Here is a 24,440-nt window from a genome sequence, read left to right as displayed (position 1 = left end):
TATACTATAGTTTTGCATGTTGTAAAATTTTAAAAAATATTCTTATATGTATCTTGCAATTATTTTGTTTATCATTATGTTTTTGAGACATGTATATTAATACATGAAGTTTTAGCTCACTTATTTTTACCACTAATACAGTGGTTAATGTTTAATTGTATAAATATACCATAAGAATTTTTTTTTCATTTTCCTACTTAAGAACATTTAGTAATTTGCACACATTAGCTCTTACAACGATGTTACCACAGACATTACTGGAAATGTCTTCTTGTACACATAGGCTAGGATATATAGTGAAGGGTAGAGTTGCTGACTCATGATGTTTCAGAATTGCTGAGTCATTACTTTTTAGCTTTGGTGAAAAGTGATTTCATAAGTTAGTTTGGGAATCACTTCAGTGTGCCTAGAGATTAATCTGAAACATTTAGGCATTATCCTAATTAACATACATACATATGCCCAAAGCATCATCAGTACCGACATGGGAAATTGGCACCGTGATTATCCATAGTTTTAAGGAAAGGAAACAGAGATTGAAGAAGGTGCTTACAAACGTAGAACTGCTAGAAGTGGAGCCCAGAATGTCAGTTTGAGAGAAAAGAGTAATTCCTCAAAAGAATGTATGACATAGATGGAGTTTAGAGTTCGCTTTTGAATTTAGCAGGGTGCTAAGTAGACAGCAGGGCATAGGAGTGAAAGAACATTTCTGATTTGCTTTCTTTTTTCCTTAACTGGTTTTCACACATGAAGAACAAGTTGGATGAACTCAACAAACGACTTCATACGAAAGGGTCTACAGAAGGTAAGGGGTTGATGCAAAACAATCAGATAAGGTTTTCCTAGTTTTCAAAAATCTAAGAGGCTTCTTATTTACATTATAGTGTAAGCACGATACTGTTTAAAATTAAAATTTATATTGCAAAGTGACTTTTATACCTGTCTGGCAAAGGATATTGGTTTATTCCATGTACACAGGATGCCAGCTGTGTAATAGAAAAATTCCAATAGCTTTTCTCCCCCTTCAATAGCTTTCAAGCCCTCTGAAAAATACACAAGCGGTTTGTATCTGATGGGTCCTAAGTTAAGGTGCTATGGGGCACTCCTCTAAAGGGAATGATAGTCACAATGATAAATAATAGCAGCTGGTGCCCATCCCGAAACGATCTACCTCAAGAGTCAGTGTGTATATTGTGAAAGGGAGAGATACACAGAAGGAATCAAATCAGAACTCCCTCCCACATGAAAGATCATCTCGAGCCCTAACTCTTACTTTATGTACAGTGATAACAAGCACATATTAGTGAACTTTTGCAAGCTTATGATATGACCAAAAAAAAGCAAAACAAAACCCAGTGACTTTAAAATGGTTTCTTGCTCCCATTTTACATTTTAGTATGCTGGCTGTAGGCCAAGGGCAGCTTTGCCCCATGTGTGTTCTTTATTCTGGAATCCAGGCTGAAGGAATAGCCTCCATCAGAGACATGTCTTGCTCTTGGCAGAGGGAAAAGAGTGGCAGAACTGTGCACTGGGTCTCAGTGCTTCTACTTTTATGAGGTATATGTCACTCCATTCACAGTTTGCTGGCCAAAGCTGAGCACATGAAACCAATGGTGTAGGGAAGTGTATTTTTTCCATGGGGACTCTATCCTGCAAGTCATATGGCAATGGGTGGAGGCAGTAAATAATGAGGAACAAGAACACAATCTACCATGCAGTCTCTTTTTATCTGATTGTGAAGTTTCACAAAATTGGAGGAAAATAGAAGGGGAGCGGAAGCCTCCTATACATGTTACTAGAGTAGATGGGACAGCATGTTGAAACAGCCAGGAAATGACTAAAAGTGTATGTAAAATGCAGAAAGAACTCAAGCATAGCAGCCACAAGTCATGCAGCAAAGATGCACATGGTCAAATTCTCCTGAGAGCATCGCTTGGGTTATTAGCTTACATGTGGTTCTGTTTATCATATACGCTCTTTCCAATCTGATTAAGTAGAGTTGAGGAAACCAGTAGAAGATTTGATTTACTTGACTTATTTTTCCTCTTTTAAAGATCTTCATCTGCCTCCTTCTTCCTTTTCTGTATCTCCATCCCACTTCTCCCTTTGATCACAGAACACACAGACTCTGGCATTAGAACTGAATGAACCTCACTTTGAAGATAGGCCATTGTTGGTGGAAGGCACACAAATCCTTCACAAACTCTACAAGTGATTTGCAATGTTTGACACCTAACTTCTAGTGGACTAGAGTATCATTATAATTAGAACAATTAGAACATTGCTAGAGTCGAAAGATGGGGAGTCTCATGATTCAAGTTTTTCAGATATTTAGTTGCCAAGGCAGAGAAATACTACTCAGATGTTTCTCTTCTAAAAGTCTGTAATGACATTAATTATGGTAACTTCTATTGGACTCCCATGATTTTGCTGATTCAAAGTCTGACTGTTCATGGTACTAAAGCATTTCTGTCTGAGAAAAACATTCCTGCATTTAATTTGTTGGTGGGTGGCAGTGTCCTCATGTGACAAAACCAGTCTCACAATTCGGTATAAACAATGACTGCAGCTGGGCACAGTGGCTCACGCCTGTAATCGCAGCACTCTGGGAGGCTGAGGCAGGCAGATTACCCGAGGTCAGGAGTTCCAGACCAGCCTGGCCAACATGGTGAAACCCCATCTCTACTAAAAATACAAAAATTATCTGGGCGGTAGTGGCGTGCGCCCAGCTACGTGGGAGGCTGAGGCAGGAGAATTGCTTGAACCTGGGAGGCAGAGGTTGCAGTGAGCCGAGATCGCACCACTGCACTGCAACCTGGATGACAGAGGGAGACTCTGTCTCACAAACAAACAAACAAACAAAAAACATAATCACCTCAAACTTTAGAGCATAAAAATACGAGACATCTTCTTAGTGAATCACTGACTCTCAGGGCTGTAAGGAGGGATATAGTTAGGAAGGTTATATCTCCATTGCTCTGCTCCGAGTGGAACATGAGTTTCTTACTTATATCACTGAAGTGTCTTTTTCTACCACGGAAGCTTAAAGTTTATGTATTTTCATGGAAACAAGCCCTCGTGGATTCGTTCAGCAAGCATTTGTTGAATCCTGACACGGGGCTGGCTCTGGTTACTCTGACGCAACTGTACCACTTTTAGTTTCTAATTCATGGCTTCAAAGTGGTGGCATAAAATATTGAGGGGAAATCTAGAATAGCACAGGTTATTCTAAATCTGCTCATAGCCTAGTGGCAACAGCCTTTCATGATACAAGAGCATCTTCAAAAGTATTTGTCTTATTATGTGCAGTGCCTTTGCTTGCTTAGAGGCTGGAATGTGTATAAACCTCAATGCTCTTTCTCCTGTTGCTCTTTCTCTATCTCTTTGTCTCTTGGGCTTTGTCCCCTTTTGGGCTCTATCTCGGTCGTTTCTTCAGTGGCAAAGGGACGTTTTCTTGGTCTGAGTTCTTTCGGACCTTTATGATGTTTCCTGTGTTATAAATTTGGCCTCCTATTTAAAATGTTCAGTGTCTGCCCTACTGGAGGAGATCTTTGTGAATGTGAACACCATGTGTGTGAGCACATGTGTGTATGTTCAGGGGAATTACTTCCCCTTTCTAGGTACCTTTGAATACGTATCAAGGCTTTTAAAGTAGTTTGTAAACCTAAACTTCTATGTAGCTGTAAAGTTGTACTATTTTTATTATTAGTTTTTTAAAACACAGATGTAAGTAGTTGATATTTTTCAGAATACATCATGTGCTATACACACTTCACCTATAACATTTATATGTGGCTGTTTTAATGTCATATGCTGTAAAATCACTCATACATCTGTACAAAATACATGAGTAAAAGCTGAACGTTCCAATAGTGAAACAATTACGGGGATATCTGTGATAAAAAAAAAAAAAAAGAGGTGTATTAAACTAATCTTGGGCAATATTTTGCTATAAATATTTAAACTGATGGAATCAATTCCTTTACTAAAATAAAGAGAAAGAAAAATGTAATCCTCAAAAATGGCAATCTCAGCTGCTTGCCAAACTTTAATATTTCTAGATATGTGGTAGACTTCAGATCTTAATTGTGTGCCTGTTGTTATTTCTGGATCTCATATACCTTATGTCTTGGCAGACTTTCCATGCAGCAAAAACTCATTTCCTTGTGGCATTGAATCCATGGATGAATGAATGAATGAAAAGAAAATTTAAAAAATCTCTTGTAGCAAGAAATTCTGGCACTATAGCCAAGTATAATTTTCACTGCAAGAATAATTGCACCATTTATTTTCACCTTAGTCTTTTCTCTATTTACATTGCTATAAAAAAGTGTCACATTTTCTTAGGTTAGCACTCACCATCATCTTTGTGAAAAAGGAATTAAAAATAATTTTAACACCTATGTATACTTGGCTCCTTATCACACACAATGAGAAGTTAGTTTGGATAGGAAAATGACTTAAACACAGCTGGACCCAGTGGCTCACACCTGTAATCCCAGGACTTTGGGAGGCCGAGGTGGGCGGATCACCTGAGGTCAAGAGTTCAAAACCAACCTCACCAATATGGTGAAACTCCATCTCTACTAAAATTACAAAGATTAGCTGGGCATCGTGGCATCCACCTGTAATCCCAGCTACCAAGGAGACCGAGGCAGGAGAATCGCTTGAACCCAGGAGGTGGAGGTTGCAGTGAGTCGAGATCTCGCCTTTGCCCTCCAGCCTGGGCAACAAAAGCGAAACTCCGTTTCAAAAAAGAAAAAGAAAATTGACTTAAACACTAGTAATTCTTGTTAACTTTAAAGCAGAGTCCTGAATATGGCTACGGGGGGAGCATCTTCTTTAGCTTTTGTCAGTTCTGGAATGTTTCTCATTTGTGTTATTTCTTTGGAGATATTGGTTGTTCTAGAGAAAGAAGGAGATAGCACTCACTCGTGTTTCTGAGTGTCTGTGTCTGCGTGTGTTATCTGTGTGTTTTTGGGAATACTTGGAAGAAATCAATACATAGTAATTGTTTTTTGTTTATAGTAGAATTCAAGATGAATTTGATGGTAGATTGAATTTTAACAACTTTTACCTAGCAATATTCTTTGCCAGTATTGAGGTAGAGCACATACCCTTTACTAAACAGTACAACTGCATCTGCTACAACTGCAGCTACTTTGAGTTAAGACTAAACAAGGCACTTTACATATTTTGCCTGTAAACAGTGCAACATTCCAGGGAGATATAAAGCTTTGGGAGATTAAGTTACAGAGTACCAGAACTATAAAGAGCTGAGATTAGATTTGAATGCAGTTTTATAGGGCACTGAAGCCCATGTGCTTTCATCTGAAAATGCTTCTTATTCTAAGAGTGGGAACAAAGGGAATATGTCAAAAGGAAATTTTGTTTTTCATGTACATTTTGTAGCCTGAGTAGAGAGACTTTTTGCTCAACAAAAAAATTTGTATGTCAAAGTTTGGAAGTTGCTTCTGAAATATTAGATGCTTTGACAGAAACTACTGTCCTCATTAGCTTCTCAGTGGGCATTACTCGGGCAGGGCTCATGCTTGGGAGTAGTTGGATCTTCATTCCCGTATACTCTCCATAAAAAAACCCAGCAGCCAGCACCCAACTGGAGACCACCCAAAAGGCCAAGCAGAAGAATAATGGCCCAGGAGGGTGGAGGCCTAGGTTTCTAGTGCTGCTATGCAGCTGAATTATTTTGTGCAAATCATAAACCTCCAGTTCCTTCATCAGTAAGCTGGAGATGATACTATTGATCTGCCCAGTGTACCTTTCAGGGTAACATTAGACAGGTCATACGTAGAAAGCCAAGATTTTAAAAAGTACTTATCATTAACTTATCAACAAGTGTTTGCCAGGTGGATATTATGTGATTGGCATTGTTGGACATGGAAGATACAGTGGTGAGTAAAACAGATGAAGTCCCTGTCCTCATAAAGTTATTGTTCTGTTGTAGGATTTATCTAGTTGATACGTTACAGCATAATGTTTTCAAGGTTGGGGTAAGAAAGAACAGGGCACTAAAGAGAGGCCTTGAATCAAATCTCAGAGGAGGTTGAAATGGCAGCAAATGATAATAGGCACTTGTAAGGCAAAGGAGAAAGTACGCAGGAAAAGGAAAGATCTTGGGTAGAGATTTTGTGGTAAGATTTAAGAGCACATTATTGTGGGAGTGAATGTTTTAAAAAAACAAAAAAGAGGAGAGATTTTCATGTGGCTCTCAAGACAGCCTGCTCATCTGTGGGAATCTGAATCAGGAAGCTGAGGAGGGAACAGGAACACAAACTCCAGCCTCTACGACTCAAATTTGGAAGACAAAAAGAATGAGTGCTGGGGAAGTCCACACCACTTAAAAAGATTGGCCTCACAGTATTTTGCCAAGTGTGGTATCTGGAGGAGAACCTTGGCGTGTACCAAAACTGCCAAAGACACTATTGTAAACAGGGAACTGGGGTGTGGAATGAAGGCTTGGTCTGGAATTCCACGACAGGCATTCCCAGCCTGGGAAGACCAGGTTATACTAGATCCACGTCAAGAAATCCCGGAAACATATTGCAAAAGCAGAGGCTTGCAGGCTAGTCTCCAGGGTTGCTGGTCTCGAGATACAGATCTCAATGTATGCCGAGAACAAGATTCAAGTACATTTTGTGGCCTGAGTAGAGAGACTTCTGGCTCAACAAAAATGCAATGGGTGGCTCCCCCAAGATGTCATAAAGACTAGGAATGACTCTGAACCTGTGATTCTTTGATACTTAACTGAAAAAATAAAATCTAAATTTTGATTCTGGACCTTAAAATGGGTGTTTCTTACTGCAGAGATTATTTCCCCCTCTTTCTTAGATGAAACTATTAAGCTCCAGGAAGATCCAAGTAGACTTTTTGGGTCATTGGAGACCTTGGATAGATTTTTAGGAGGCTGTAAAAACCACTGTACTTTTTCCCCTTATTATGCTATTTTTGCTCAGTAATAATTGAGAAAAAAGCAGTCAGATAGTGATACTTTTGTGTTACAGCTGTGTGCCAAAACTTGCAGTTATGACAATAGCTTGGAAGCTATGGAGCTATGGAACCCAAATTTCTTTTTTTTTTTGAGACAGAGAGTCTTGCACTGTCACCCAGGCTGGAGTGCAGTGGCACAATCTTGGCTCACTGCAACCTCCGCCTCCCAGGTTCAAGCAATTCTGCCCCAGCCTCCCAAGTAGCTGGGATTATAAGCGCGTGCCACCACGCCTGGCTAATTTTTGTATTTTCAGTAGAGACAGGGTTTCACCATGTTGGCCAGGCTGGTCTCAAACTCCTGACCTCAGGTGATCCACCCAATTCAGCCTCCCAAAGTGCTAGACTTATAGGTGTGAGCCACTGCACCTGGCCAGAACCCAAATTTCTGAAGCAAGTTGAATCTATATATGTAGAGCAGTACAGTGAGTAGAGATGGAGAAGCTTTATTGAGGAAACTTTTCAGGAGAAAATGAACCTTTTTTTTTTTTTGAGACAGAGCCTCGCTCTGTCACCCAGGCTGGAGTGCAGTGGCACAACCTTGGCTAATTGCATCCTCCACCTCCTGGGTTCAAGCGATTCTCCTGTCTCAGACTCCCGAGTAGCTAGGATTACAGGTGCGTGCCACCGTGCCTGGCTAATTTTTGTATTTTTAGTAGAGACAGGGTTTTGCCATGTTGGCCAGCTAATCTCAAACTCCTGGCCTTAGGCAATCCACCCGCCTTGGCCTCCCAAAGTGCTGTGATTACAGACATGAGTCACTATGCCCAGCAGAGAAAATGAATCTTAAGATATCTCTACCCATCTTGGCCCCCTTGCCGTTTCCTCTTCATGTCTCTTCCATGAGGGCTGAATATTTGTCATACACTTTTGAAAGTGAAAGGGGACACTATTAACAATTATACTAGGGCAACAGGCATAAAACTGGAATATGGGGCCAGCCTGGTTTAACTTCATGTGCTCCATAAAGGACTTTATTGATGCCACCTCCACCCCATTTCCAGTATTCGTCATCCTCTGCTTTCCCATCACACTCTGTAACTATCTTTGATATGGTGCACACCACACGGCATCTATTATTTGTGCCATGTTTGTCTCTCCCATTGACTCGTGAACTCTTTGAGGGTAAGAGCTCTATCTTAATCATCTTTGCCCAGTACCTCCGTTCTACAACCCAAGGTCTGGCACAACCAAGGTCTGGCACAACCAAGGTCTGGCACAACCAAGGTGCTCAATGTTTGATGAGGAAGAATAATCGATAAATTTGGAAGGAAACAGGTGACAGACTGGGCAAAGACTGGAGAAGTTATTTCTGGTAGAGAGAAAGGAAATAGCATATATGATAGTGTAATGTTGCTAACAACAACTGTGAAGAGAGTGTTGCAAATATATTAGCCTTTGTGGAATAGAGTGTTACATTGACTGCTTAGAAATGAGGAGAATTTAGAGGAAGAGCCAGAATTAGTGGAGACTATAGATTGTCCAAGAGTCTTGTTTGGTGGTTGCTCTAGGGATGGGTATTGCATATGGGAACATGGCTGCTATTGTATTGTCCCCTAATGGAATAGATTAGACACCAAGCTTGAATTTGAGTTTGGAGGACTGTGTGTGGTAACCATGAAAACTTAAATGATAAAAAGAGAATAGCTTCTCAAAGAATTTTGATACTTCTGCTTCCAGCTGAAACCAGGAAATTCAGAGGCAGCAGAAATGAAAACAAGGAAAACATTAATGGAAATTTTGAACCTAGAAAAGGTTTGGTTTGAGTTTTGAAGGAAAGTCTGGGTTGTTTTACTGCCCCTAAGTACTACTGTTACGATTTGCTGGCATTTTATTTGTTTATTATATTTCATATATTTAATATTGTCAGATTATGTTCTAATCCTTAGGGGTGGGTCCCCAAATTTGGCAGCTTAACTAAGGCTTCTACATTTACTGCAATGCTGGAGCAGCCAAACTAGCCAGAACAGGCTTGTGTTGTAATAGCGTGGGCCGCTTTGTCTCAAATTCGCAGTTCTACTTGGGAGGGTCTTGCAAAAATTCTACGAAGAGTTTTCTCCATTACTTGCATAGAATGGTAAGACTTTAATTAAAGCAACATGTATACATTATTTAATAAGTGTTTTTCAGAACTGATTTTCTCTAGTAGAAAAAGTAGTACAAGAAATTTTTGTAAAATTTATCACTTAAGGAATTGTGAATTGCCTAAGCCTCAATCTCTAAATATTTTGGTCTGTAGGGCCCCAAATTTCCAAGAATCTATGGAAGTTTTGACTTTAGCCTATCCAAAGTGGGCAGATCAAGCTCCAGGTATTTATTGCAGAGTGTGGAATGAAGATTTGTATACTGAACTCTCATCTCGTCTTCTGCAAAGAGTGAAGCTTCAGACCTTTTTTCCTAAGAAGAGAGCTTTCCTTTGGAGGTCTGAATCTGCACTGGGGGTCTTAACTGAGTTCTTTGGTAACTGATGAACTTCCCTCTTCTGTACTTAGAAGACCCTCTTGAATGCCCACTTATTTTATCTATACATGTTCCTTTAAGTCCTTACCTAAAGAGTTTTCCTCTGTATGACAAAGCTGCTTACTTTAAATGCTCATTACTACTCACTTTTTGTGCTGAAGGAATGCATCTTTGAGTTGCAGTACGCATATAATGATCAACGTGTGCCTTCTTCTTAATTAAATCATTGATGAACCCGATAAGCCTCTTCAGGGGTCAAAATAATTAATTCTACAAAAATCCAATCCTATTGGCTTTCCATTCAGCTGAATCATTTCAAAATGTATTACATAATGTTTCCTTTCTGTTCAAATTGTAAATTTGAACTAAAATTTAGTTCAGCTAAAAAAAGCATTACGTAAATACAGCATTTACATTATGGTTTTGATAACTGTAAGGCTTGACCCATGCTTAGGTGATCAGATAATCCACAAAAATGTTAGGAAAACTAACTTGATTAAATTAAGGAGAAGGTTCTATATTATTAATAAGTAAGCTAGCACATTTTAGGGAACTTGACTCTTCCAGTATTTCTTTAACATTTGATGTAAAATTTAATACACATCTAACACAGTTTATTTTTTTTCTTTCTTAGAGAGACACCTCCTCTACGGGCGGCCTGCAGTGCTTTATCGGACTAGATATGATATCTTATATCACACTGACTTTGAAAGTGGTTATAGTGAAATATTCCTAATGCCACTCTGGACATCATATACTGTTTCCAAACAGGTCGTTGAGAACATTGGATTTTATATTCTTTATTTTATTATATTCCTCACGTTAATACAATGATTCCTTGCTTAACAGAATTTTGTCTTAGAAAATATTTTATTTTTTCTTAATGAGAGAAATCCTATGTTGGATTTATTGTCAGATATTTTGAATTAGTCTTTATTCCGTGTTCTGGCAATTGCATGGGAATATGTTAAACATTGAAGGGAGATCACTCATTCTTTTATTTTCTCTTACTCTGCCTAAGTCATTGCCCAATAGTTACGGAAACCGCCAAGGTTTGTTTATTTATTTTAATAGACCTTATTTTTTAAGAGCATATTTTATTTCCCAGCAAGATTGAGTGGAAAGTGCAGAGTTCCCACATATTCACCCACCCCGCTCCGACCTCCCCCACTATCAGCATCTGTTTTTTTTTTTTTTTTTTTTTTTAATTTTTTGAGACCCACTCTTGCTATGTCTCCAAGGCTGGAGTGCAGTGGCAGGATCTTAGCTCACTGCAACCTCCGCCTCCTAGGTTCAAGCGATTCTCCTGTCTCAGTCTCCCAAGTAGCTGGAATTACAGATGCACACCACCACATCTGGCTAATTTTTGTATTTTTAGTAGAGATGGGGTTTTGCCATGTTAGTCAGGCTGGTCTCAAACTCCTGACCTCAGGTGATCTGTCTACCTTGGCCTCCCAAAGTGCTGGGACAGTGCAATAGTCTTTTTAGAGTGCTGAAAGAAAAAGCTATGAAAACAGAATTCTAGACCATCAAGAATTTTTATTTATTTATTTTTTTTGAGACAATCTCGCTCTGTCACCCAGGCTGGAGTGCAATGGTTTGATCTTGGCTCATTGCAACCTCTACCTCCAAGGTGCAAGCACTTGTCCTGCCTCAGCCTCCTGCGTAGCTGGGATTACAGGTGTGTGCCACTATGCCTGGCTACTTTTTGTATTTTTTAGTAGAGACAAGGTTTCACCATGTTGGCCAGGCTGGTCTTGAACTTCTGCCCTCAGGTGATCGCCCACCTCAGCCTCCCAAAGTGCTGGGATTACAGGTGTGAGCCATCACACTTGGCCCTGGTTTGTTTTTTAATAAAAGTTTTATGTTGGGGGTTTCAGTTTTGATGAAGATGAGATAAATAGGTATATATCAGGAATTAGAAAATGTTACTTGGCAGTTGAAGCATATTTTAAATTTTTTAATACAAAGGAGGAGAACACCTCTAGTGCCCCAAACACAATTTGTTGTTTATTTGTACTGTGTACACATATGTATGTTTTTGTACATTCTATACACATGCAAATACATACATATAGATACATGGTCTATTTAGAGGAGATATGTCTATATTGTTTCTAAGAGGGTTATTTTATAAGTTATCTTTGATGAGATTCTATTTATTATTTCAACAGTGGGATTTCTGCTTTATGTTCTGCTTTCTATATTGTTTTACTTAAGACTGATAAAGAGTTCTGTTGATTAAAAAAATTTGAAAATTTGTGACTTACGGTACTTAAAATTAAGAACTTTTAAAAAGAAGTCAGACTATCAAATATAAAAAATTTAAAAAGGAGTCCGACTGTCAGAATACAAGCTATAGGAGAAGCCAGAGGGGTTTTGATTTCGGCTGCTCATAACAGAGCCACGGCATTGCTGAGTGCCTCTGACTCCCGTGCAGGCTGAGGTTTCCGGCATTCCTGACCATCTGACCAGTTGCGTCCGGCCTGATGTCCGTGTTTCTCCAAGTTTCAGTCAGAACTGTTTGGCCTACAAAAATGATAAGCAGATGTCCTATGGATTCCTCTTTCCTCCTTGTAAGTTACAGAGTATCAAGATCTGATGCCTTTAGAGGGATGTCACATTGTGCAATCTTGGTATTTAGAATTTCTGTGGCTTGGGTTTTCTTCAAGAGAGGGTGCTCAAAAGATTATATAAATGAACTTTTATGGGATCCTTCCAAAATCAGCCGAAAAGTGACTCGCTTTCAAAAAATCTAATTCTCCAGGGCAATTCTAATGTGCAAGGGAATCTTCTGTGTCCCCACCTTACATTTTTAAGTGAGAATCTGAAAAGGAAACAGTGAATCATTAAGACACCAGTCCTTTATGTAATACTGTAGAGGGGATCTCTTAAGATTACCTGAGGCCAGGCGTGAGCCAACACTGAAATCCCAAAGTAATCCCAGCACTTTGGGAGGCCGAGGTGGGAGGATTGCTTGAGTCCAGGAGTCTGAGATAAGCCTGGACAACATAGCAAGACCTTGTCTCTACAAAAAATTTAAAAATAAAAATTAGCTGAGCTGGTAGCACACGCCAGTAGTCCCTGATACTGTGGAGGCTGAGGTGGGAGGATCCCTTAAATCTGGGAGATTGAGGCTACAGTGAGCTGTGATCAGGCCACTGCACTTCACCATGGGTGACAGAGCAAGATTCCATATTAAAAAAAAAAAAAAAACTCTGAAGCCCTTAAACCATCTCTCATTACCTTGATGATTTTTTTTTAAGTCTAAATGGCACTGATGAAATCAAGGAGTTATTTTACATAATGTTGGTAGACTCAAGAAGTAGATAGTAAGAAAAAAACATTGCAAATGGCTTTTGGGAGAGAGCTATTGAGTGAAGAAGAGACTGAGTGGGAGGGGAGTAAGGAGATGTTGTATAAGGCAGTTAGGAGTAGGAATAAAGGAGTAGATTCATTTCTTCATGTTGTTTGGACCATTTAAGAAAATGCTTGCTCCCTTCCCCCCGCTTTTTTTTTAACTGATGTAGATTTTGGTAAGCAATGTATACTATTTGTTTTCCTGATGTTTAGATCTGAGCTCTTCACCTGAGGCTAAATATGATGCATTCCTTGTAACCAATATGGTTCCAATGTATCCTGCTTTCAAACGTAAGTCCAATATTCACCTAATACACCACTATTTATGAAAATAAATATTTCTAAATTTACCCCTTACCTTTTCTACCTCTGTTCATTTTAATAAGAATACTTTTCATGTGTTTAACCTTTATAATTTTTGAGGACCTTTCATGTAAACTTTCTACTGTTGATCCAAAATTTGAATCTGTGAGGAAGGTTGGCTGGTAGTTTATCCCTGGTTTATAATTAAGAAATTGATATCACAGAAAGTGACCACAGGTCATGCATGGTAGAAAGTGAACTAACTCAAGTTTGTGTTTTTCTTCTCATCTGGTTGTTATTTTTATTTCAGTGCTTCTTATTTTAATGTTAAAAAGGATCTTCACTATATTCTGAAGGCCACTTGATATTTAACAGCATCTATATTTATTTGTGAGCATTACAGTAAAAGCCAGTAGCACCTCTTCCTCTTGGGGTGATGACACATTCTGAATGTTGGCCCTGAAACCCAGCAAGAGCCAAAAAGGTCTTCTGAATCATCAGAGTGTTTATTTCAGATGATTTTAGTCCTGTACCAATTATTTTATTTCAACATTTGTAATTTCTTTGTACCTGACATAAATATTTCCTGATGCTAGTGAAGTCAAGAATTGTATAGGCACAATGAGCTCGGGCCCAAAAAGCCAAGTTCCTGGAGTGTGACCACAGGCTGTGTGATCATAGACATGTCATTAAACCTCTCATTTGTAAAATTAAGAGATATAATTGCATGACCTCTAAGGTTTATATGGATTTCTGACTTAATTATCCAATGGCGAAAGCACTGCATTTTTTGTTTCTGTTAAATATTCATCTATGTCTCCATCCATCATTCATCTATCCATCCATCCATCCATTCATCCATCCATCCATCCACCCATCCTTTTATCTATCCATGTGTTCAAAGATAGAGTAAGCATTATGAAGTAGCTTTTACCACCTTTCGGTACATTTGCAGTGAACGGAACTTACATCGTTATGGGAAAGGTAGGAAAAGGAAGCACCTCTATGTGCTTCCACTTGATGGAGGAGATTCAGGCTGTGTTACAGATCTCTCTGGGCCGAAAGGGAGTCTCAAAATAGGAATGGGTGATTGCGGAGTGTCAGCTACAGTGGCGGGCCTCCGCAGCTTAACATTGGTGAAAAGGACCACACGGTTTAGAGAAGAAAATGTTTATTTGATGTCCTAGTGAGTAAATGAAGGTTTATTCAAAGATAGAATTTATTGCTTATGAGTGAAAAATTAAAGTATGCTTTTAAAAGGTTTCTTGGTTTATTCTCAGACCCAACTGAGAAGCATTTCAGAAACTCACATAGTTACATTTATCACAATATTACACAGAATGCAGCTTCATTTAATTTCCGCAAATCAGGGTTCCCTGGATTTCTTTATTCTTTATTGATGTGTTTTCTTGACCAAATGGAAATGGTAATCAAGGCAACACACGGTACCACCCTGAGGCTGGTGTGGAAAAGGCCTTTCACAGAGAGCTTGCTGTTCTTCATGAGGGGATTGGTTTTTTCACATGCCACATTTCTGCGGGACTGGCCTTTTGACTGTTCTCATTGTTGTTTCTTTCCTTCTCTCCCTCTCCGTCTTTTCTTAATGCTTAAGTTAACATTTGAAATAACCTTTCTTACTGTCTGGCTTCTTTCTCGACTACAAATAATTATCTAAGGTATTTTGGCTCTTGTGGGCTGCTCTGTCTTTCAGAGTTTCAGAAGGCATGAAGAGCAATTGAATCACTATAAGAAGGATGGCCAGGTGCTTTTTAATAAGGGGAGGGAAGAGGGGTTAACAGCCAGAAGCTCCTGACCCCCATGTTGAAGACAGCATGGCAAATTTGATCTAATATTTCAGAACCAACCCATTGCTTGCCTGTCCTGTCTTCTGTTATTCTCTTGTTTTTCTCCGTTTCCATTCTGCCTCTCTTGTTGGCCATTATGGAAATTAGAGGCAGAGGGGACAAGGCAGTTCTCTGCAGGGGATGACAGTGAAAGTGAGAAATGAATTATAGAGGAGAAAGCAGACATGCACAGATCAGGTAATGTTTTTCAGACAAAAGAAAGAGCAAGTGCAAAAGCTTAGCCTGAAATAAGTTTGGCAAAGTTAGGGGACAGGAAGAAAGCCTTGTGCGTGATAGGGAAAGGGGTAGGAAGTAGAGTCACAGAGGTAGGCAAAGACCATGGTGGGGAGTTGGGATTTCATTCTAATTACAATGAAAAATAATCTGGAGTGTTGGATATGGGTGGGGTGTGTGTGTGTTTGTGTGTGCATGTGCAAGAGAAAGAGAAGATCTGACTTATGATATGAAAGGATCCGTCCGTCTACTATATGGGGGAGTGGGCTACAAGGTACAAGGGAAGTAAGTGTTTCACAGGGAGCCCAGGGAGTAGTCTTTTGTGGTGTGATCGTTCACTTCAGAGAGGATGTAAGTTAGACCAGGATAGAGCAGAGAAAAGATGAGAGGTGGTCAGATTTGGGATAATTGGGATGTACTTTGGTGACAGCACTGACAGGAATTGTTCACATGTGTCTATAGCAAGGAGAGAAAGCAAGGATGACTCTTAGGCTTTTGGCCCAAACACCTGGGTAAGTGCCAGAGCCATTATTATAATGGAGAAGGCGAGGGTTGGGGCAGGATTAGGAAAGAACATTAAGAATTCCGTTTGGATAATATTTTGCTTGACATGAATATTAGGTATTCTAGTGCATTAGGAGGTAGGTGGTTGGATAACATGTCTGGAGCTCCAGGAAAGGTCAGGGGTAAAGCTTAAACCTGGAAACTAGCATATTGATGAGATATGAAGGATGAGAAGAAAGAGTAAGGCCTTATTTTCACTACTCTGAAATACCTTGCTTCCTCTTTTGCACATTCTGTTCCCTCTGCCTGGCATGTTCTGCTTGGTCATGCTTCAGATCTACTACTACAGATCTACTACTTCAGATCTACCTACTTATTCATGCTTCAGATCTCAGCTTGGGAGCCTCTTCATCTGGGAATCCTTTCCTGACTTTCGGACTAGGTTAAACTCCCCTACCATTGTTTCATAGCTCTACATTGTTCCCTTTGCTGGTTTGTAAATGACACACACACTGGTAATGACATAAAATGGATTCGTCTCATGAATCACGACAGCTCTCGTCTCTTGGCTCGTGACATTTGGCTCGTAGCCTGCATCCTAGAGAGAATTTGGCCAGAGTAAGGAGTTTTCTTCATGAAGAATTGATTTTTGGAATTTTTGTCTTTGCACAGGGGTCTGGAATTATTTCCAAAGGGTATTGGTGAAGAAATATGCTTCCGAAAGAAATGGAGTTAACGTGATAAGTGGGCCAATCTTCGACTATGACTATGATGGCTTACATGACACAGAGGACAAAATAAAACAGTAAGCCTTTCATTTCTACTCTGTGTGAGTCTTAAGTCCCAAGATCTCACTCAAGAAGTTTTTCAAATATTCATGTACTAGAAAAGAGATGACACCCCTTCAATTTTTTGAATTTTTCAATTCTTTTTTTTTTTTGAGATGGTGTCTTGCTCTGTTGCCCAGGCTGGATTGCAGTGGTGTGGTCTCGGCTCACTGCAACCTCCGCCTCCTGGGTTCAAGTGATTCTCCTGCCTCAGCCTCCTGAGTAACTGGGATTACAGGCATGCGCCACCACATCCAGCTAATTTTTGCATTTTTAGCAGAGACAGGGTTTCACCATGTTGGCCAGGCTGGTCTTGAACTCCTGACCTCAAGTGATCTACCCGCCTCAGCCTCCCAAAGTTCTGGGATTACAGTCATGAACCACTGCGGCCAGTCTGAATTTTTAAATTCTTTTGATTAAATGGGCATTGGTGGTTGGAATGGAATTTTGGGTTTTGTGGTAAATAAATGTACTTTTTTGTTCTATGAAAAAAATGTATCAAATAATTTAATTTTATTTAGTCATTTCTTCCACAGCTCTTCAATGGGAAGATGACCATTCCCACTTGTCTTCATTATTTGGGTGGGACTTAAGAATCCCTTAGATTTTCTGAGTCAGTACCTCTCAGTAGGAAAGTGTGTATGGACTTGGATTGAATCTGGTTGTCTCTGTCTCTTTGGTGCTGTTGGGCATATAAAAGCCATTCTCTGTGCTCATAAGGGACCCCACAGTCTAGTGGAGAAGGCAAGATTTAGAGTGATTGGGATGTATTTTCGTTGTATAAAATTAAATAACAACACTCTGAATTTGTCAACAAATTTGTTGACAATTTGTTGACAAATTCAGAATGTTGTTATTTAATTTTATACAAGCATGAAACAATCAGAGAGCAGCCCAGAATGTAAGAGAGGGTTTAACTGTGATTTAGAGATAATTACAGAATAAATTGCTATTTTATAAATACAGATAAATAAGTTAGACATTATCTTACTGCTTTTCCAGTCATTCTGAAGAGAAATTTTGTATAAATTGCACATTTATTTTATTGCTGATCATTATTAGCCAAAATTAGTAGTTCAATCATAATTTTAATACTTGAAAACTGAATAAAATTAAGATAATAGAAAACCAGGCAAGGAATTATGAATTTCTGTACTGATCTGTACTGGAAAATATTTTTTATACCTCTAGGTCCATCATTAGCACTCAGTCCTTAGTACTTCCTTTGGTAAATGAGTTCCTTGTATCAAGTTCTGCATTTCATTGTAGCTTGAAAGGGTCATTATTCTCCTAGCTCTAATGTCTCTTGCCTGTGGTCCATTTTATACAACTCTAGGAAAGTTATCTTCCTGAAACATGGATCTAATAATTAATGACACTCCCTAGCACAAAGCATTACTACCACATCCCGGCACTCAGAACCCACCATAATTTGGCTTTTATTGACTCTTCCAGCCTTTCATTTCTACCGCATTGGTCTATTCACCATTACCTGTCTCCAATTCTTAGATCAAGCCATTTTCTTTGCCTAGAATATCTTTCTTACTCTGCCGGGTTGAGGAGTGAGGGGATTTCAGGCAAAGAAAACATTATCTTCAAAGACATAGAAGTGGGCTAGTGCTTAGAAGTGAAAAATGATTCAATTGAATGGGGATTAATTTTAGTGATTCAGGCAATATTCATTGGTCACCATTTAAAAAAGGAAGCTTCAACATCAGCTCATCAACTGTGACTCCGTTTTACCTTCCTGTTTCAGGTACGTGGAAGGCAGTTCCATTCCTGTTCCAACTCACTACTACAGCATCATCACCAGCTGTCTGGATTTCACTCAGCCTGCCGACAAGTGTGATGGCCCTCTCTCCGTGTCCTCCTTCATCCTGCCTCACCGGCCTGACAACGAGGAGAGCTGCAATGTGAGTTTACAGAGAGAGTCCTTTAGGATTTGCTTCCATAGTTCACCTTCGTTTCTTACTTTGTATTTCCATCATTGAACTAGAACATACTTATTATAAAGCATTCACCCTAAACAGAAAAAGAAAGGAACCAAACAGAATTTTGCTTAACACATAGGAACTTTGCCTTCTAATGGCTTTTTATTTTTCAATGTATGTGTGCATTTAACATAATTCTATCAATGTGTAAGATTTTGAGAAATAGAAATAAGTGTCCAAATGTTTTTCATTTTACAAAAGAAAGTGGAGAATGACAACATTTTATAAAAAAAAAGTCAAAACTAGCAAAATTTTGATAATTGTTGAAACTTGGTAAGAGGTCATGAAACTTTATTATATTACTTCACTTTTCTGGATGTTTGAAAATTTGCATATTGAATTTTTTTTTTTTTTTTTTTTAAGCTCTGTCACCCAGGCTGGAGTGCAATGATTCAATCTTAGCTCACTGCAACCTTCACCTCCTGGGTTCAAGTGATTCTCCTGCCTCAGCCTCCTAAGTAGCTGGGATTATAGGCAGGCACCACCATGCCCAGCTAATTTTTGTATTTTTAGTAGAGACGGGGTTTCACCATGTTGGCCAGGCTGGTCTCAAACTCATGACCTCAGGTGATCCACCCACCTTGGCTTCCCAAAGTGCTGGGATTACAGGCATGAGCCACTGTGCCTGGCCCATAATGAAAACTTTTTAATACATACACACACACACACACACACACACACACACAGCAAGAGCAAGCAAGAAAGAAATCTATACCTTACCAATCAGGTTTGCTACTAGTTATGATGGAGGTGTAATAGTCATGCTTTTCTCAGATAGCACAGATGACTCCTGATTCACTCATCCTATGGGGAGACAGCTGGGATGCAGGATGGCATCATGAAAACACTAGGGAGGAAGACGGGAGCCATGCTATATGCTTCTGGCTCAGTACTAACTTGGCACTCAGGGACAAATAGAAAAATCTTCAGGTCCTTTTAATCTGATGGAAAGTCTGTGCTCAAAGGTTGATTTTAGAAGTAATAGTCTGTGCTTTTATTTCACTTGATAGAAGGAGTAGAGATGTAATCTACAGAAGATAATCTTTAGTCAACAAGTACTACTCAAATTCCTAAGTTGTATAAGGTAGTCTAGGAGAAACAAGAGTGTTAGACATAGTCACTATTCCTAGGCAGCCCACAGAGTGGGTCAACAAATAAAACACATATGGAAATTGCAACACTGAAAGGTAAGGAGCCATAAGCTTCAATAGAGATGATCAGCTTTGTTGGCAAGATAGTTTTTGATCTGTGACTTCAATTATGGGTGAAGATTGAGGCTATGAATGTAGAAGAAGATTAGAAAGTTTAAATATATCCCAGAAAGTGAATTAAGTTTTGCCTGAATATTAGAAATGAGGGCAAATAGTGGGAGAAAAGATTTTAAAAGTTGATTGGATTCAAATTTTAAAAAAGTAGTAGTAGTAATAGTAATAACAGCAGTCATGATAGTAAGAGCAGTAGTAGTAGTTATTATCATTTATTGATTACATGTTGTGATCCAATTCTGTGCAGGTCCTCTCTATATATTCTTTCTAGTCATATAATCATATAATCACAGTATGAGGCAAGTATGTATATATATGATCTCTCCCCTGCCTTTTTGTTAAATGTTGAGAAATTTATAGCTACTAAGGGGAAAGTATGTTTGGTTACTTGGTTAGTCAGCAGAAGAGCAGAGCTTTAGATTTAAGACCTCTGACTCCAAGAGCCCATCCTCTTTCCAATTTATCAGACTTCCAAGGTAGAACCTTGGGACTTTAGGAATTTTTTCTTACTATTCAGGCATTAGGTACCCAAGGAAAATGTTTAGTTGGAAGAGCAACATTTTAGGCTCTGCTTTAGGAAGATAAATTTGAAATGGAGGAGGCCAAACATGGTGCTCAAAGGGCTTTGGCAAAATTCACGGGAGTGAGGCAAGAGAGAACTTGAACTGGGATTGTGATCTTGGAGATCTAAAAGGAAGGATGGAAGACAACAATATTGTACTTGAAGGATCCATAGGGTTTTATAAATGATGGAATGGGTGGTAGAGAAATGTAGAAACTGCAAGTGAGAGACAAGCTGTTATCAACTTACTGGCTTGACCCTCTCAATTTTGGTTGTTTACAACCACAAGAGCCCCAGGTGGATGTAGTGCCTCCGTATAACATGATCTACATTCTCTGAGCTTCAATGTTATTAGAAACTTGTGGGGAGGTGAAATTCTTGCAAAACATTAGACAGTTGTATTATGGGGTAAAAATAAAAATTGCCATACAGTTCTGAGATGAAAAGACTACAAAGGTATTTCACATGTATAGTAGGTCATTTAAGGTGTACCTAGATTCCTGGGGAATACATATTCAAGTTCGGTCATTAGAGGAATTTGGTGATGGGGAGTTTTAAAAAATACTGCTCTAAACTCAGTGCCAAGGATGTTCTATAATTGATCTAAATTTTATGCCTGAAAAATGAAATCCACTGAAGTCCTCACAGGTTTTCCTCTCCCTACTGGTTCCTGACTCTGCACAGAGTCTGAAGGCATTTCTTATAGAGTTCACAGCCAGCATGCTTCTCGCTGAAGGGTCACCTGTTCATGTAGAAACTGTCCTTGCTGTGAATTTTACCTGAAGACTGCTGGGACTTGAATTCAGAAACCTGGGGAGAAAGTCAGGGAGAAAAGACAGGTGAAGAATAAATGTCCAGAATGAGGAAGACAGTAAGCAAGTTCATGGATTGTGCTTTTGTGTGCATTAATATTCTAAGCGATCTATTTTTAAAGTCTTTCCTATCCTCCCTACTTTGGCATTCATGTACTTTTATTCGAATTGTCTTATTTTTGCATCTTGCAGCACAGTCTTCATCAGCGAATGCTTCTGTGGATGGCCAGCTAATATCAAGGCAGAAGATACTTTCCTCACGTGCCACATAGCTAGTATTTCCTAGTGATGAATTATAGAACAGATTTCAGGGTGTGAGAACCGGAAGAGACTGCCTCTCCAGCGAAATTGGCAAATCACTTCCCAAGGAAAGAAATAGCAAAAGACAGATGTTTTTGCAGAATTCTTATAATCCCAGCTAGCCATCATTTAAATTAGGAAAAACCTTTTCACCCCTGTCCACACATTCAAATGACTGCGTTTACAAAGAAAAATTGGACTGACTGACCATTGAAAAATCAAACAAATGAGCTGAATATGAAAATTCTCTCAAAATACAGGCTCATGCTTGCCCTGCTTACTCTGAGGGGGTCCTGACCCATCTGGAGACCTCCTACTTCGTTAATTATAGGGTCACACTGAGGACTGGTCAGTACCATTGTGGGTAGAGTTATATTTAGGTCTTTCCTTTCCTGTGAATCGCAGAGATCTTGGTTAGGTTGGGTTAGGAGGGTGGGACATGAAGGTTAAAATTCTTACCTCCCCAGCCTGCAAAGCAATTTCTTCCCCTTTCTTCATTTCGCCTGAGATGGCCAGGCATCAGCTTCCTGAACCAACACCCTCCCGGAACATATTTAGCACTGGCACAAGCTGCTGCAGTTCCCTGTCCAGGTCTGTGTGGGTTGGAGCTTTCCGAGAAAGCCCATTGCAGGTTCTTGGGCTTTGGTGGATCATTCATTGAGACCACTAGTGGTAAAGAGTTGGATGAGGGCATGTCTGAATATTCCCAGACCTGGGACATGCAGCCACCCTTCAACTTGTAGAAGGGCTCTTGGAAGCCATTGCAATTCCAGAGGCATTTGTGAATGGAATTACTTGCAAAGGCCCTCCCGCTCAATGTCTGCTAATGAAAGTAGACACTGCTCCATATTCACAGGGCTCTCAGATCTCACTCTTTCCCTTAACTTCCCACAATAATGAAAGAAGCTATTTTTGAGATGCAAAGAACTGCTTCCCCTGAATTACCTTTTAGTTTCAAGTTAGACATGAAATAAGTTGTTTGATGTAGGACGTCTGAATGTCTTTCATCTGAAACTTGTGTCAGTGGGGCAGTTTTTGGCAAGCAGCTAGGACAGAGATTCACTTCCTTTCTTCCACGTTTCCTTGCTTTACCTTTCTCCCCCCCTTCTTCCTTCCTCTCCTCTCTACCTCCCAGGGAGCTGCAGAAGTAAGCATTATTATCCTTGTGAACCAAGGAAGAAACTGAGGTCTCAAGAAGTCAAGTAGCTTGACCAAGGTCTCATAGCCAAAAAATAGTACAGCCTCATTTCCAAGTCTGGCCTCTTGGGCCCCAAAGTGCCAGATGTATCAGCTGAGCGGCTTCGAGTTGACCTCATTTTTCAAATAGCAATTTATGCATTCTAGTAGATGATGTAGTTGATACAGCAGTTTCTTTTGAAAAACTAGGAATACACACACATAATTTTGTGCATTAGGCTTAAGTTCTTCACTTTCCTTGGGAAGCAGAAGCGTATTCCAAATTACTTGTACTCTGTGCTCAATATTGCAATTTGACAGCTTGGAAAAGAAACAAATTACGGAATTCTCTAGGGCCTTTGGTTTTCCTAATTTTGATTTATGTTCTGAGAACCTATTGAGTCAAATGCCCTCTGACACCACATGTCTCGTTTATTTGGTACAGTTAATTGCTGTTGAAAATGTTTGCAGCCAAGGGCAGGTATTTGTGGCACGTTACCAATAGGAATGCGGTAGAGTGGCAGGGAGGCCAGAAAGGATCAACATGCATTGGCTCTGTGTGCAAGAGTGCACAGAGGTCATTTGTGGACTTGGAGTAAACTGACCATTTGGGGAAACTCCTCTGGAAAATTCTGATTCTGATTTCATTCTGTTTCCATTGCAGAGCTCAGAGGATGAGTCGAAATGGGTAGAAGAACTCATGAAGATGCACACAGCTCGGGTGCGTGACATTGAACATCTCACCAGCCTGGACTTCTTCCGAAAGACCAGCCGCAGCTACCCAGAAATCCTGACACTCAAGACATACCTGCATACGTATGAGAGTGAGATTTAACTTTCTGAGCAGCTGCAGTACAGTCTTATCAACTGGTTGTATATTTTTATATTGTTTTTGTATTTATTAATTTGAAACCAGGACATTAAAAATGTTAGTATTTTAATCCTGTACCAAATCTGACATATTATGCCTGAATGACTCCACTGTTTCTCTCTAATGCTTGATTTAGGTAGCCTTGTGTTCTGAGTAGAGCTTGTAAGAAATACTGCAGCTTGAGTTTTTAGTGGAAGCTTCCAAAGGGTGCTGCAGATTTGATATTTGCATTGAGGAAATAGTAATTTTCCAATGCACAGTTGCCACATTTAGTCCTGTACTGTATGGAAACACTGATTTTGTAAAGTTGCCTTCATTTGCTGTTAACTGTTAACTATGACAGATATATTTAAGCCTTATAAACCAATCTTAAACATAATAAATCACACATTCAGTTTTTTCTGGTTTTATTTGGCTTTTATTTCACTTATAAATTAGGGGGTTTGCATCATTCTCAGCAAACTATCGCAAGAACAGAAAACCAGACATCGCATGTTCTCACTCATAGGTGGAAATTGAACAATGAGATCACTTGGACACAGGAAGGGGAACATCACACACCGCGGCCTATTATGGGGAGCGGGGAGGCGGGAGGGATAGCATTAGGAGATAGACCTAATGTAAATGACGAGTTAATGGGTGCAGCACACCAACATGGCACATGTATACATATGTAACAAACCTGCACGTTTTGCACATGTACCCTAGAACTTAAAGTATAATAATAATAATAACAAAAAAAGAAACAGAAAAAAAATAAAATAAAATACAAGTTAAAAAGGAAAAAAATAAATAAATTAAAGGGTTTGTTTCAGGTGTATTCATGTGTGTAAGGAACACATTTCTTGTAGTAGGCCCTTTTCCTAGTTGCTTATATGACATTTAACCACAGTGGCCTGGATAAGATGGTTTAGGTACGTATCTAT

At 39.4% G+C, this 24,440-nt stretch overlaps 1 protein-coding gene across 21 annotated transcripts in view; it reads left to right on the top strand.

Moving 5' to 3' along the window:
- Nucleotides 1-23,913, top strand: part of ENPP2 (ectonucleotide pyrophosphatase/phosphodiesterase 2) — a 118,189-nt gene extending 94,276 nt beyond the window's left edge. For 11 of the 21 annotated variants that reach the window (XM_073999340.1, XM_045398627.2, XM_045398624.2 and 8 more), the window contains 8 exons: nt 754-805; nt 8,686-8,760; nt 10,100-10,236; nt 11,906-12,041; nt 13,039-13,116; nt 16,383-16,515; nt 18,294-18,450; nt 23,308-23,913. In XM_073999340.1, the coding sequence (XP_073855441.1) occupies nt 754-805; nt 8,686-8,760; nt 10,100-10,236; nt 11,906-12,041; nt 13,039-13,116; nt 16,383-16,515; nt 18,294-18,450; nt 23,308-23,478 (939 nt within the window). In that variant the 3' untranslated portion in view covers nt 23,479-23,913. The remainder of the gene's footprint in view (nt 1-753; nt 806-8,685; nt 8,761-10,099; nt 10,237-11,905; nt 12,042-13,038; nt 13,117-16,382; nt 16,516-18,293; nt 18,451-23,307) is intronic. The other 10 variants (XM_073999341.1, XM_045398628.2, XM_045398626.2 and 7 more) reach the window with 1 other exon arrangement.
- Nucleotides 23,914-24,440: the final 527 nt, after the last annotated feature.

Source organism: Macaca fascicularis, chromosome 8, assembly GCF_037993035.2.
Source record: "Macaca fascicularis isolate 582-1 chromosome 8, T2T-MFA8v1.1".
NCBI lineage: Eukaryota > Metazoa > Chordata > Mammalia > Primates > Cercopithecidae > Macaca > Macaca fascicularis.
This window is presented reverse-complemented; position numbering and strand designations above follow the sequence as displayed.